Raw genomic sequence first — 16,731 nt, forward strand, 5'->3', positions numbered from 1 at the left:
TGAGGGCAGACTGTCTTTTGCCTCTTATTGTATCCCCAGCATTTAGGAGAGTAACTGGCACGTAGTAGGTACTTAATAAATGTTTATCAATTGACTGACTTTGTATCTCCGTTGTTTAGCACAGTGCCTGACACCTAGTGTGTGTTTAATAAATGCTTCCTTAATGAATGCTCGTTGACTTGACTTATTGACTTGAAACTGGGTGAGATAGAACATGTAGTAGAAGGATTGGGAGTATAGAATCAAAGGACTTAGGTTTAAATTTCAGCTCTACCAATTACTCTTGCCTCTGTGTCCTAAGGCATGTTATTTAACTTCTGTGTTTTCATCTGTAAAATGGAAGGGATAAGAACTCACTATTTGACAAAAACTGCTGAAAACTGGAAAATAGTATGGCAGAAACTAGGGATAGACAAACATCTTATACCATATACCAAGATGAGGTCAAAAAGGGTACATGATTTAGACATAAAGAGTGATACTGTAAGCAAGTTAGGAGATCAAGGAATAATTTACCTGTCAGATGTATGGAGAATGGAAGAATTTGTGACCAAACAAGAGATAGAGAACATTAAGAAATGAAAAATTGATAATTTTGATTACATTAAATTAAAGAGTTTATGTACAAACAAAACCAATGCACCCAAGATTAGAAGGGAAGCAGAAAGTTGGGAAACAATTTTTACAGGCAGTGTCTCTGATAAGGGCCTCATTTCTAAAATATGTAGAGAGCTGAGTCAAATTTATAGGAGTACAAGTCATTCTCTAGTTGATAAATGGTCAAAGGATATGAACAGGTAGTTTTCAGAGGAAGAAATTAAAGCTATCTATAGTCATATGAAAAAATACTCTAAATCACCATTGATTAGAGAAATGCAAATTAAAACAACTCTGAGGTATCACATCACACCTATCAGATTGGTTAACGTGACAAAACATGACAATGATAAATATTGAAGAAGGTGTGGGAAAATTGGAACACTAAGGCATTGTTGGAGTTGTGAATTGATCCAGTCATTCTGGAGAGCAATTTGAAACTATGTCCAAAACTGCATACCCTTTGATCTAGCAATAGCACTTCTAGGTCTGTATCCCAAAGAGATCATAAAAATGGGAAAAGGACCCACATGTACAAAAATATTTACAGCAGCTCTTTTTGCAGTAGCCAAGAATTGAAAATCAAGGGACTGCCCATCAATTGGGGAGTGACTGAACAAGTTGTGGTATATGAATGTAAGGAAATACTATTGTTCCATAAGAAATGCTGAGCAGGCAGATTTCAGAAAAACCTCTAAAGATTTACATGAACTGATGCTAGAAAGAAGTGAGCATAACCAGGAGAGCATTGCATACGATAACAGCAACTTTGTGAGATGACCAGTGTTGATAAATTTAGCTCTCAGCAATGCAATGATCTAAGATAATTCCAAGACTAAAGATAGAAAATGCTATCCACATCCAGAGAAAGAATTGTGGAGTCTGAATGCAGATTGAAGCATACTATTTGTCTCTTTTTTTTCTGTCCTGTGATTTTTTCCCTTTGGTTCTGATTCTTCTTTACAACATGACTAATGTGCAAATATGTTTAATATGATTGTGCATATATAGTCCATATCAGATTACATGCCGTCTTGGGGATGGGAGAGGGTAGGTAGGGGAAAAATTTAGAACTCAAAATCTTATAAAAGTGAATGTTGAAAGCTAAAAATAAATAAAAAATAGAATATATTAAAAAGCTTATCTTGTAGGAGATGGAAACATTACTGTGTAATAGAAAATTTTATAGATTTCTGTTTATATTTGGCATATGATCAAGCATTTATTAAGCACTTACTGTGTGCCAGGCCCTGTGCTAATTGCTACAGATGAAGAGGGGAAAAGAAGTCAAATTGTCCCTGTCCTCAATGATCTCACATTCTGATGGGGAATGGGGACAACATACAATACTGTACATAAAAGGTATAAACTGTGTAAATGAGAGGTAATCTCAGAGAGAAGGCACTAGCAGTGGGAGGTGGTGTGGAGTGTGGGAAGGCTGAGGAAAGGCCTCTTTTAGAAAGTGAGATTTAAGATGAGTCTTTAAAGAAGCTTTGGAAGCCAGGAGGTGGGGGTGAGAAAGAAGATTTCAGGAAGGGGGACACAGGGTTGGGAGATGGAGTGTTGTGATGAACAGCAAGAAGGATAGTTTTCCTGGATCTTAGATCTTAGTACTGTGTAAGATAGGGATAGAGCTAGGTTGTTGGGTAAAACTAACCAAAGTATCTTAAGATTTGGTCTGGAGGTAATAGAGTGCCACTGGAGTTTATTAAATGGGAGTTTTGATGACAATTTGCGGTTTTCTTGATAAAGATACTGGAGCGGTTTGCCATTTCCTTCTCCAACTCATTTTAAGATGAGGAAACTGAGATAAACAGGGTTAAGTGACTTGCCCAGGGTCACACAGCTAGTTAAATGTCAGAGGCTGAATTTGAACTCATTTCTTCCTGACCCCAGGACCAGCACTCTATCCATTGTGCCACCTAGCTGTCCAGGGTTAGTTGAATCTCTAACATTTGTTGTATTGAACATAAACATTGACTGTGACCATGTTTTGAAGTGATGACAACAAAACTTTATACAGATGGAAAAGAGATTAGATGGAGGAACAAAACAAGCAAATTATTTTATTTTTCATTATTAAATTTCATTATTTTAATTAAAATTTTTTTATCTTCTTAGTCACCCAGACATGCAGTTTTGGTGTCATTCTTGACACCTTCGTTGTACTCACCACGCGTGTTTAATCTTTTGCCACGTCTTGTCTTTTTCTACCATCACAACATCTCTTCTGTACTTTCCCTTCTGTTTATTCACAGAGCTGCCACTCTGGTACAGGCCCTTACCCCTTTCTTTATGGATTTTAGCCTTCTGCTTGGTCTCTGCTTCAAAACTGTTCCCACTGCCTTGCCAAAGTGATCCTCCTGAAGAGAAGGCCTGGTCATGTCACCTTACTTAATACACTCCAGCAGCTCCCTCTTTTCTCCAGGATCAAGTATAAAATGCCTTGTTTGTCTTTTAAAGCCTTTCACAAACTGGCCCCTTCATGCCTTTCTAGTCTTCTTACACTTTACTCTCCTCCATGTATCTGATCCAGTGATACTGGCTTTCTTGCTGTTCATCACACAGGGCACTTTATCTCCAGGTTCCATCCCTTTTTACTCGTTATTCCTTGTGCCTGGAATGTACTCTGTCTAGAATTTCTTGAAACCACACCTGCTGCAAGAGGATTTTCCTGGTACCCCCTTCCCTTTGCTGATACCTTCCCTCTGAGATTTCTTCTACTTTACATTGGATATATTTTGTATGTACACAATTTGCCTGTTGCCCATCAGAATGTGTTCTTTGCATTTCTGAGACTTAGTTTAGTGCATACCTGCACACATTGGCAGTAGGTAGGCACCAAAATTAAAACAGGCTAAACTTCTTTTGGCTGAAGATAGAGTTTTAGCGGCTCACTTTCCAAGTAAAGGTATAATTAATGATTAAACTATTTTGCAAATAAACTGTATTTTTAAAAAGTAGAAATTTCAATTAATATCAATTAATTATACTTGTTACTTAAGATTTTTGTTTATCATGAAATCACATTAACACTAAAAATTATTTTGCTAAACGGTACCAGTTTTAATAAATTTTTCAGGTTTTCTTTCTGTTTACATTTAGTAATAACTGAAAACACAGTGAAAAGATACGACTCTCGATCTTCTCAGACTAGAGATAGACTGATGATGACAAATAGGAGAGAGTGCACACAGTAACGACCCACCTGCCGAGTTAGATGATGTGCAAACTAGTGATTAGTGGAAGGTGGGTTAAGTGAGACATGGATAAAGCACTCGTTACATCTTTATTTTCTTTTACATCCTCTACATTTTTCTCTGACTGCCTGAAATCCTTAGGTGGGTTGCAGTCGGGCCCTGGGCTGTATGTTGTGCAGGCCTAGCTTAGTGTCTGGCACATAGTAATTGCTGATTAAAAAAGAATAAATCCCAAATAAAACATAATACATAAGCTATATTTTAATAACAAAAAATTCTGTACATTTGAACAAAAAGTCAGATCAAATCAACAAGTGTTTTTCAAATGTTTACTCTGTGCCAGTGGTGGGATAAAGTAAAAACAATTCCTGCTTTTTTGGTTTATTTGATTGCATTGGAGGTTGTTATTTAAGTTTATAGGAAGATTATTATGTGCTGAATACACTGCTAGACATGAAATCAGGAAACCGCATTATATCTTGAGTGTTGTCGTCGAAAGCTACTTAACTCTTTTGTGCCTTTATTTCTTTAAATACCTGAAAAAGGGGGATGACTACTTGTAATACCTGATTTACAGCAAAGAATTATATAAAGGAGTAATTTTTAACAAAAATTAAAAATTGTTTTTTCATGCTTTATGTTTTGAGAATTCAGCTTTGTACAATTATGTTTTATATTCATTAAGGCTGAGCCTTTTGATTTCTGTTTTGGGTAAGGATTTTTATGCATAGGGCACATTTTATCCTTTTAAAGTAAGAATGATCAACAAACATTGATTAATGCCTCCTCTAGAGTAAGCTCTGTGTTTGTGGAAACATAGACATACATGTTAAAGTTCTTTGGTATGAGGGGAAATATTGGAGTGTAGAAGATTTCTGGATATTCTCTGGACCTTGATATGTCATTTTAGACTGTCAGATTATCTGAAAATTATTTTCAGTTTCACCATGTAGAATGATTGCTCTCTAGTATTTCTTAATATGGGAAGTGTTAGAGCTTCACATACATTCATTTGGACATTTTTTCCTCTTTCAATACTTTGTTTCTTAAAGCTTTACATATATACACACACACACACATACATATATACACATATATATATGAATGTATATACACACACATACACACATTTTTTTTTTTTAATACAGGTGGCAATTTCAGGATGCCAGAGAATTCAGATGATTTTCCTTGGATTTTTGTCAAGAATGTGGACAATGCTCTCAGCAACCTGAAAAACTGTGAGGCTTATATTGTTGCTGGAATGCAAAGTGTCACTAACACAGCCCTGGATCTTGTGGTAACTCAGAGTAAGTAATACTTGAAAATATATTTGTTTTTATTTTGGAGGACGATATATATTTAAGTTTGTCTAATTATTTTATGTTGTAATTGATTTTGAAGGTGGAATTTTTTTTCCTCCCTGAAATGGCACTGAATGAAAGATACATGAAAATATGAAATACTTAGATTTATTTGTTAGGCTGAAATGCCTTTGGGGAACATTTTATCTCTGCCCCAGAAATTGCCTTTGGAAATTCCTGTCCATGTTGCACAGTTGGATGCTTAATAAATATTGTTGTTTTCATTTGCCATATTGTGTTAACTAACTTGACTGTACCCCTACACAGTCTCTTAGTAATTTGCTCAACCGTATCATACATATATCTGTAGTCTTTAGGTAGTTCTACTGCCCCATTAATTTGTGTTTAATTGTTGTGATTAAGGTTCATTTATTTTAAATCATGGTTTAGAACCTTAGGATGACTCAACTTCTAATCAGATTTTCTTATAAAAAGTACATTTATTTATGCTTTCTGGTATAATCCATATCTTTCCAACTCAAAGCAAGATGTAGGTTTCGTTTTCATTATAAGTCATGTGGACTCCTGATACCAAGGGAAGTAGTTGTGCTAAAGAAGAGAGAAGCTAGAATGGGTTGAGCCAGAGTGGGAAGCTAGGGCAACAAGATAATAATAAAAGCTCACATGTATATAATACTTCAGTGTTTGCAAAGCATTTTATTTACAAATATTGTCTCATTTTGTTGTCACAATAACCCTGGGAGGCAGGTACTATTATTATTCTCATTTTACAGATGAAGAAGCTGAAGTAGATGGAGGTTAAGTGACTTGCCCAGGGTCACACAGATTGTTAAGTATTTGAGGGAAGATTTGACCTTAGGTCTTCCAGACTCCAGGTCTGGCCCTTTATCAGTTTTGCTTCTATCTGCCTCACTTATTATTAGCTGTATGGTCGAGGGCAGGTCACTTAGCCTCTCCCAACCGAAGTTTCCTCATCTGTAAAAAGAGTGGGTTGGCCTTTAAGGTCTCTTCCAGGTTGAATTCTACCATTTTCACTTGGCCCCAGACCTGCCAGAGAATGTCTACCTACTTAGGATCAGTGTGAGAAGAGCCACAAGTTCTAATCTCCTTTCCCACCCATTCCAGGACTGTTTGTTGTTTGGATCAAAGATATAGTGCTAGAGAGACCTTAGGGAACATCGAATTTAACTTCCTCATATTACAAATGAACAAACTAAACCTTAGAGGAATGAATGCCCATGGTTACACAAATAGTAATGTAGGTGTGAAAACACCTATATGAAATTAGGATTGAAATCTAGGTCTTCTGATGCCAAAAAATTTTTTTACTTCTGGTAGGCTTGGAATTTTTGTCTCCATTGAGGAAGAAATGAATGCTGATAAGTAAAGCGATTTACCAAGTAGCAGAGTGTTGTAGAATTATAGAAATTTTGAGATTGAGATGAGATATTGCAGCATGATCTATTAGTCATAAAGGTTAAGAAATTTACCTAAGAGATGAAAATAAAACATGTTTCAGTGACTTGATTTGATCATTGACAGTCTCTTGGAACCAGTAGATAAATTGTTCAGGATTATGAACAGGCAGTTTTCAGACAAAGAAATCAAAACTATCTATAGTCATATGGAAAAATGCTGTATATTACTCTTGATTAGAGAAATGCAAATTAAAACAGCTCTGAGGTACCACATTACACCTATCAGATTGGCTATTATGATAGAAAAGAAAAATGATAAATGTTCGAAGGGATATGGGAAAATTGAGACAGTGTTGGTGGAGTTGTGAACTGATCCAATAATTCTAGAGAACCATTTGGAGCTATGCCCAAAGGGCTATAAAACTGTGCATACCTTTTGATCCAGCAATACCACTACTAGGTTTGTATCTCAAAAAGATTAAAAAAGGGGGGAAGGGGAGGACCTATTTGTACAAAAATATTTATAGCAGCTCTTTTTATGGTGGCAAAGAATTGGAAATTGAGGGGATGCCCATCATTAGGGAATGACTGAACAAGTTATGGTATATGATTGTAATGGAATACTGTTGTTCTATAAGAAATGACAAGCTGGATGATTTCAGCAAAACCTGGAAAGTCTTACATGAACTGAAGCAAAGCAAAGTGAGCAGAACCAATACAACATTGTATACAATAACAGCAATGTTGTATGAAGATTAACTGAGAATGACTTAGTTATTCTTAGCAATTCAGTGATCCAAGACAGTTCCAAAGGACTCATGATGAAATGTTATCCACTTCCTGAGAAAGAACTGATGGAATCTGAATGCCAGTTGAAGCATACTATTTTTTACTTTGTCTGTTTTTCTCATGGTATTTTTTTGTCTGTGTTTTCTTTCACAACATGGCCAATATAGAAATATGTTTTGCCTGATTGCATGTGTTTAACAGTTTTAAATTGCTTATCATCTCAGAGATGGAAGGAGGGAGAGAATGTGGAACTCAAAATTTAAAAAACATTCTGAAAATTGTTTTTCCGTGTAATTGGGAATAAAATAAAATATTATTTTAAAAAATCTCTGGGAAAGACAGTCCTAGATGTGGCAAGAAGCAGTACAGTGAGCTCCCCCTAAAATTTCTGCAAACAGATCTACAAAATGTGCTAGACTGAATCCTGATGGGGAAATCCAAGGAAAAGTTGCATTTTCCCAGTCCGGGTTGGCTGAAGGAGTCAGAGATGTCTATAGACACTGTCAACAGTGTTTAGTGAAGAATGTGTTTGCAGCGTACTCCAGTGCCCACGGGAAACTGTGTCCTAGAGCAAGAAGAACTCCTAGACTGTATCAGAGTACCAGTGTTACCGGAACAGGTGCCAATGTTGCCCACTCCCAGTCCTGGGTCCCAATTCTAGGGCAGACTGAGAGGACCTCAGCTTAGGGGTAGTGGTTTTCCTGGGTAGGGAGCAGTGGAAGGCACTGTGCTTTATACTGGGAAGCAAGTTCAGAAGCACCCACAGCAGCCTTAGATTACTAGGAGTAGGGTCTCAGTTCCAATTCCTAGACCCCTCTGAAGCTTGCAGAGGAATAAACAAAACAAGAATCCTAGCAAAGGGCATCATGCAGTTATGTCATTCTGAATCAGCAGAGCTTCTTAGTTGACAGAAAGAGGCCAAGTGTAGCAGAAAAAAATTGTCTCCCTGTATATGTCTTCATCTCTCTATCAGGAGGTGTAGCGTGTTCCATCATTAGTCCTCTGGAACTGTCAATTCTGTCAGTTCTAGCTTCATAATATCTCTTGTATATGCCTCCTTTTCTCCTTTTGCACTGCTACCTGCCCTGGTGAAGGCTTTCTCCACTTCATGCCTGGACTATTGTAATAGGCTTCTGCTTAGTCTCACAGCCTCAAATCTTTCTGTGTCAAAATAATCTTCCTGAAACACAGGTCTGACCATGTTAACAATATGTTTAACTCCAGTGGCTCCCACTTTCCTCCAGGATTAAATATTCATTCATCTGTTTGGCTTTTAAAGTCTGTCACAGTTTTCTTATGCCTTAATCACTCCCATATACTCTGATCCAATGACACTGGCCTTCTTGATGTTCCTGACATAAGACACTTCTCCCAATTCTGTGCATTGTCACTGGATGTCCCCCATACCTGTAATACTTTCCCTCCTCATCTTTGTCTGCTGCATTTCTGGTTTCCTTTAAATCTCAGATAAAATTTCACCTTTTGTGGGAAGCCTGCCTTATTTTCCTGTGATGCTAATGCCTTCCTTTGAGATTACCTCCAGTTTAATCTTTATATATAATCTTGTTTGTAGGGCAGCTAGGTGGCACAGTGGATAGAACATTATGCCTGGAGTCAGGAAGCTCGAATTCAAGTCCAGTCTCAGGCACTTACTAGCTGTGTGACCCTGGGCAAGTCACTAAACCTTGTTTGCCTTAGTTTCCTCATCTGTAAAATGAGCTGAAGAAGGAAATGGCAAACTACTCCAGTATCTTTTGCCAGGAAAACCCCAAAGGTGGTCACAAAGAGTCACACATGCCTGAAATGACTGAACAACAACAAAATCTTGTTTATACATAGTTCTTTTCATTTTGTCTCCTGTGGGACCGTGTGCTTCCTGGGAGCAAGGAATATTTTTTAACCTTTTTGTGTATGCCTCTTGATTAGCATAGTGCCTGGAATGTAGTAGGCACTTGATAAATTATTGTTTTCTTGAGTTGGAGGACATGGGATTCAAAAAAGATTTTGACAATCAGATGAAGATTGGTTCTAATCTAATAAAATGGAATTCAGTAGAGATTAATATAAGGTCTTAGGTGTGGATTCAGAAAACCACTTCAAAAGTACAAGATGGTTGAAGCATGGCTAAATAGCAGCCTGAAAAGGATTTGGGTGTTTAGTGAACAACAATCTCAATATGACTCAACATTTTGATGTAGTAGCCACAAAAGCAGTTGTAATTTTCAGCTACACCAAGAGGACATAGATTCCACGAATAAGGAGATGATCATCTTTTTTATGTTTTGCCCTGATTAGACCACATATGGAGTATTGTATTCGGTTTTGGGTATATGGTAGTTATTTTCAGAGTACTGAATTCCAGGCATACGCAGATTCAGAGTTAAGAGGATCACTTACAGGGAACTTCAGGGAGACCAGTTTTTGCTAGAATGAGAGGGAGAGTAATGTGTAATTAGAATGAGAAGATAGGTTGAAGTGAGATTTTGAGGGGTTTTAAGTGTCAGTCGTGGGTATTTGTATTTTATCCTAGAGACAGTAGGGAGCTAGTGAAGATTCTTGAGTAGACAAATCTCCTTGGTCAGACAAGTCCTTTAGGAATAGAAGTTTGGCAACTATGTGGAGGATGGATTTGAAAGGCAAGAAGCTGGCCGTAGGAACACAAATTAGGAGGCAATGTAATAGTCCCTGTGAAGATTCTTGAGGGCCTAGACTTGTGTGATTGCAGTGTGAATGAAGAGAAGAATGTGAGAGATGTTGAGGAGGTAGAATTGATAGGACTTGGCAACTGACTGGATATGTGAGTTGGTGATGGAGACTGAAGAATAAGAATGACTTCATGGTTGGCACTTGAACAAATGGAAGAGTGGTGGTGCCCTGAACAAGAAACAGGGGAAATTAGGAAAAGGGGGGGGCTTAGGGAAATCAATTAAGGAAGCATTTATTAAGTACTTATTACATTACAGGCACTTTGCTAAGTAGTGATAGAGAGGAAGGCAAAAGCTACGAAGTAGTCTCTGATCTCGAGGAGCTTTACTAACGGGGGAGATAGCCATGCAGAGTAGGAAGAAGGTAACTGTAGAGGGGAAGGGTAGGAAGAACTGCTGAAGAAGGTGGACTTCAGCCTGAAACTGGGATATGAAGAAGCAGAGGTGAAGAGGGAGCATTCCCAGCGTGGAGGACGGCCAATCCAAAGACACAAAAGGGAGATGGAATGAAGTTTTTTTCAGGTTAACAGATTTTTAATTAGTCTTTTTATCCAAGTCAAAAGAACAAGTTACATACTTACTTCAACAATGGAAAATAAGGAAAGTTTATACTTCATAGGTATTTCAGTCTATGATAATTCTCTTCTCTGGCTCCCTGGAATATTTCAATAGAAACAAATAAGACCAACTACTTTCACACAGAGAAAAAAAAACATCGCTCATTTAACAAAATGCAGGTTGTCCACATGGAGACAGAAACACCCCCTAGTCACATTCCAAGGAACTTTTATATAAGGAGCCTAGTGCTCAATAGAGAGCACGGTTATTTCTCATTGTTCATTATTTACTTGTTCATATATTTTTCATTCAAACACACTCTAATTTGCAGTAGAAAATACTTTAGATGAATGGGTAACACTTGTTTAAGAAGGGTCTGGCCAAAGGCTCTGGTAATTGCACTTTGAATGCCTTTGTGACTCACAACAGGGAGAATCATTCCTCGATAAAACTTTCTTATTTGGAAAAAACAGCAATGGAATTCTTTTATAGGGAAATCTCTCTTTAGGGGCATAAACTACACCCCCAGCCACACACATACCCCTTCCCAAATCACTGTACTCATTCAGCCTCCATTTGTATACTTGCTACAATGTATTAGTAATTCACTGTTTGACCACCATTTTGTGACCACTAAATTAAAACATCATAGCTATGTGTTAAAATTGCACATTTTAATAAATTAAGCAGCCATTCAAAGAGGCTGAATAGACACTTGGGCAACAAAATTCAGTGACTCAGCCCTCTCTCATTCCTATTCAAAATACCCCTAAACTATTTTAACATCCACTTGACTAGATGAGTATTTATGTTGTTTGTATGGCCATACTTAAAATCTCCTGATCCACTGAAGATTCCCAATTAATAATGAGGTGCTGCTGTAAGACATATTGGACTAAGGTATTTAGCTTCAAGGATAATACTGCTGATTTCTTTGTTCTTGAAATTCTTGTTTAAAAGAAAACAACAGGTCAAGGTTTTCCCTGAATGAATCATCAATAGTCCCTTGGAATGTGCATGGTAAGAGTTCTGTGTAAATTAGTATGAAAATATTGGCTAATAAAAACCTGACAGGACAATTTCTCAATTTTATTATTTTATTGGAGAGAAAAGTGTGGAAGTCCAAATATGGCTGTGAGTTAACCACCAGATCTTGCAAACAGCAAATGCAAATGAGTCTTAATCTTTCCTGCAAATGAAGTAATGTGTCACTTTTTTCCAGGTGATTATGGGTGAAGATGATCATCTCATGAAGATTTTAGAGAAAACACACACACACACACACCTACACAGATTCAGAATATGATGTGAAAATGCATATAGTAATCCAACCCATACAGACTAAAAGCAGACCAACACGCACACAGTACTGTTCATCTCAAAATGGGGAATGATGTGTTTTGGGCCACGTCAGCAAATGAGAGAGAGATTCCCCTGCCCTATTCCACTTCTGCTTTTTTTTTTTTTTAAAATATCTCAGTTCTGCAAAGATAAAAAGAACATGGGATTTAAAACGTTTCAACTTAACTAATAATTCTAAATGGGAGATAAAGTGTTGTGGTACTAGAATTTTGACTCAATATTTGGTTTTTTTTTTTGTATTTTTTTGGTGAGGCAATTGGGGTTAAGTGACTTGCCCAGAGTCCCACATTGAGGAAGTGTTATGTGTCTGAGGCTGGATTTGAACTCAGGTTCTCCTGATTCCAGGGCTGGTGCTTTATCAACTGTGCCACCTAGCTGCCCCTTTGACTCAATGTTTAATGAAGATGTTTTGAACAGAATGAGTTAAATTCTAGTTTTAACCTAAGATACTTATGAAAGACATCCTTCACATTTCAACCTATACTGTTCAGAATTACAAAGTCCAGTAAGAGTGCAAGCTCCTTGGAACTTCTTATCGTATTTGTAAAGACCTACAATCCCAAAGCATCTTGTTCTACCAAGAGTATTGAACATTCCATATATATCTCTACACACACACACACACACACACACACACACACACACACACACACGCACAGTTTCAGAAGTAAGTATAGTGAATAGCAGCATCAAGTTCTTTGTGTTGCACTTGATCATGGAGGTGGGCAAGTCTCTATAATAGTTTGTCCTGTTCTTTTGAAGCAACACTTGTACCAACAGAACCATTCGTACCCTGTGGGAGCTCCATGTTGAGATCAAGGTCTGCTTCATTTGCCATTTCTTGAAGGAGCATATCTACTTGGTTTTGTGGAGTTGTTAGTGTTATAATGCTGCTCATAGTGTCTTCTGTTTGTTTGATCATCTAGTGTTTCAAACTGGTGTTCAGATTTGTCCATTAAGGTAGGTATCTTCTCAGGGTTCATGCTCCTCAATGTAGCATCCAAAGACTTTAACTACATCTGCCATTGATTTAATTACCTTGCCAATTGTCACAGCTGTCTGAGCTCTCGCTGCTACAGCATCTACCCGTGCACTCATTCTCAAGAATTAATTGGGAGCAGCTAGGTGACGCAGTGGATAGAGCACTGGCCCTGTAGTCAGGAGGAACTGAGTTCAAATCCGGCCTCAGACCAAACACTTGATGCTTACTAGCTGTGTGACCCTGGGCAAGTCACTTAACCCCAGTTGCCTGAAAAAAAAAGAAAAGCTTATTGATTTGACTTTAAAAAAAAAAACTCCCAATCTCTTCTCTGCCTTTCAGAAGTCTCTCCTTAAAAAACAAAAAGTAGAGAGAGGGAACCCTCTCACAAAGAAAGGTTCAGTATGGGAGGAGGGGCTGTGTAACATGAGGAAATGACTGTTAAAATTAAAAAAAAGAAATTAATTGTTAGGTTTTTCTGGCGCATTGCATTTTTAGCACGTATGCATGCAACTTCTGTATTGCCCTTCTGAATGGCCTTTTTAAAAATCTCGGTCTTTTCAGCTTTTTCTTTATCACATTTTTTGGCATCCTGTTAAACTCTTTAGCAGCACGCTTCAGGTTAAATGGATGTTTTTCCATATTTGACATGGTCCAGCCATTTCTCCTAAGGGTGGTGGTGGGTGGTTATGGGGCATCGGAGCTGCATGGGCTGTAGGCTGCAAGTCAGTAGAGTTCCTGAGCTTTCACTTGCATGGAGCTGACTGCCTAGAATGAATTTTTTGAGGTACAGTAAATAGGCTAGTATCTAGACTATAAAGTGCATGGAAGGGAGGAAAGATTGAGAAGACTGGAAAAGTAGGATGGGACATTGAAAAAAATTATTATTTGTATTATATTTATTTTTTCAATGAACAAAATTTGCTTTTCTCTTCTTTTTCCACCTTCTCATTTAGAAAAAGAAAAGAAAAAACCTTGTAATAAACATGAATAGTCAAGTAAAACAAATTTTAAACAAGAGTGGCATGGTCAGATTCCTGCTTTAGGAGAATCACTAGCAGCTGAGTGGAGGTTAGATTAGAATGGGGAGAGACTTGAGATGGGGATAATTAATCAGTAAACATTTATTAAGTTGCCGGCTATGTGCCAGGCATGGTGCTAAGTGCTGGGGATACAAAAAGAAACAAAAGAAAGTCCCTGTCCCTAAGGAGCATACAATCTAATGGGGGAGACAACATGCAAGCAAATATATACAAAGCAAGCTATATATAGGATAAATAGGAGGTAATAAGGGGAAGGCACTGAAATTGAGACATAGGGGAAGACTTCCTGTAGAAGGTGGGATTTTAGTTGGAAATTAAAAGGACACCAGGGAGGTCAGTAGTTGGAGCAGGGGAAGGAGAGTTTGCTGGATAATCTTCCAGATTATGCTTTCTGCAATAGGTGTTCCTCAGGGTTCTGTCCTGAGTCCTCTTCTCTTCTCCCTCTATACTACTACACTTGGTGATCTCATCTGTTCCCATGGATTTAATTACCATGTCTATGCTGATGATTCTCAAATCTATATTTTCTACCCCAATCTGTCTGCTTATCTCTAATCTTGCATCTCTAATAGCCTTTTGGATAGAACCCTGAGGAACAGCTGTTGTGGAGGGCATAATCTGGAAGATTATCCAGCAAGGAGGACAGAAAGAACAGTCAGATAGGGAGGAGGAAAACTAGGAGAAAATGATATTCTGAAAACCTAGAGAGAATAGAATATTATGGAGGAAAGAGGGACCAGCAGTATCCGAGGTGCAGAGAGATAAAGGAGAATGAGGATTGAGAGAAGGCCATTGGATATGGCAACTAAAATCGTTAGTAACTTTGGAGAGAACACTTTCAGTAGAATGATAAAGTTTGAAGCCAGATTGTAAAAGGTTAAGAATAGAGTGAGAGGAGAGAAAATGGAAGCACCTACTGTTGTAGACAGCCTTTTCAAGGAATTTAGCTACAAAGGGCAAGGAGGATAGTTACTGGGGGTGGTGGTGGTAGAAGCATCAAGTGAGAGTTTTTTGGAATGGGGGAGAGATGGGCATGTTTATAGGCAGTTGGAAATGAGCCAGTAGAGAGAGAGATTGAAAATCAGTGAAACAGCAGGGATGACAGAGGAGACAATCTGTTGGAAGAGATGGGATGGAATGGGGTTGCTTTAATAGGTGGTGAGTGGGGCTGGCCTTGGTAAGGAGTGAGGCCGCTTAACCTATCGTAATAGACTAGGTAGAACATGATGAAGGCATTCCCTAGAGTGGTGGCTGTGTAAAGTGAGAGAAGATGATGCATCCCAAAAATGTAGAGGTAGGAATACCAAGATTTGGCAATTAGTTGGTTGGATATGGGGAGTGAGTGAGAGTGAGGAATTGAGGATAGTGCCAAGATTGTGAACTTGATAAACTGGGAGGATGGTATCGCCCTCAGGAATAAGAGGGAAGTTCAAAAGATGGGAGAGTTTGGAGGCAGGGAGGGAAAAAAAATTAACTCTGTTTTAGATATGCCTAGGGTTCATTCAGGTAGAGATGTCCTGCTGGTGATATGGTCAGTTGTAATGTGGGACTGGATTTCAGAAGAGAGAGCTTTAAGGCTGGATACATAGATTTTGGGTTCATTTAAGAGATGATAGTTAAATCCATTGGAGACAATAATAGAAAGGAAAATCCTATCCCAAATAACTACCAAAAAAAAAAAAAAAACCCAAACCGTAGGAAAGCAGTCTCTAATAAAACCTGCTGGGAAAACTGGAAAGCAGTTTGGCAGAAATTAGGTTTAGGCACGCTTTCCATCAAATTCCATAATATACACTAAGGGACATATCTTAATATTTAAGTTCCTAACAGTAAAAATTTAGAAGAGAAGCAGATTTTATTCCCTTCATAGCCATGGGTAGGAGATATATTCTTAACCAATTAAGGTATAGAGGCAATTGCAAAAGATAAAATAAATAACTTTGATTACATAGAACTTAAAATGTACAGAAACAAAACTAGTTTATCTAGCATAAGGAAGCAGTCATAAAAGAGAAAATCTTTGTATCAAATGTTTTCTGATAAGGGTTTGGTATTTAAGATACATAAACAATATGTGATATATATCACATGTATGATAAATTTATATAGATGTATAGATATTTATATTTATAGATCTCAATAGATATCTATGTAAATATGATTCAAATCCATTCCCCAGTAGAAAAGTGGTCAAAGACTATGAACAAACTGTTGTCAAAAAAATTTCCAACTATTAATAACTATAAAATAATGCTCTAAATCACTAATGCCAAGAGAAGTGCAAGAAATCCCAACCACCTGTAATTTCACCTCACACTCTGCAAATTGGCAAAGGTGACACAAAATGGAAATAGTGCTGAAAGGGTTGTGGGAAGATTGCACACTAGTGTCTTGCTGGTGGAGCTGTGAATCAGTACCACCAATTTGGAAAGCAATTTGGCATTATGCAAATAAAGTATCTAAAATGTCCATACCTTTCAACCAAGAGATTCTTTTTCTAAGTTTATACCCCGAGTAGGCTCTTCATGATAAGAAAGCCTCTGTATACACCAGAATATTTATAGTAGTATTTTTGAAAGCAAAGAATTGGAAACAGTAGATATCCATCTTCTGGGAAATGACTGAAGAAAATTGTAATGTATGAATGTGATGGAATATTAATGTGCTATAAGAAATGATGAATATGATGAATATAGTGAAGTGTGGAAAGACCATATAAATTTATACAGAGGGCTATGAGCTGAACCAAGAAAACAAC

The 16,731-nt window shown here is 37.6% G+C and overlaps 1 protein-coding gene across 1 annotated transcript in view; it reads left to right on the forward strand.

The window, feature by feature from the left end:
* Positions 1 to 16,731, forward strand: part of LOC114030641 (E3 SUMO-protein ligase NSE2-like) — a 259,588-nt gene that overhangs the window by 7,073 nt on the left and 235,784 nt on the right. Inside the window, exon 2 of the mRNA XM_027845490.1 lies at positions 4,946 to 5,104. Coding sequence (XP_027701291.1) covers positions 4,960 to 5,104 — 145 coding nt within the window. The 5' untranslated portion in view covers positions 4,946 to 4,959. The remainder of the gene's footprint in view (positions 1 to 4,945; positions 5,105 to 16,731) is intronic.

This window comes from Vombatus ursinus, unplaced genomic scaffold (genome assembly GCF_900497805.2).
Source record: "Vombatus ursinus unplaced genomic scaffold, bare-nosed wombat genome assembly UNPS02014973.1, whole genome shotgun sequence".
Taxonomy (NCBI): Eukaryota; Metazoa; Chordata; class Mammalia; order Diprotodontia; family Vombatidae; genus Vombatus; species Vombatus ursinus.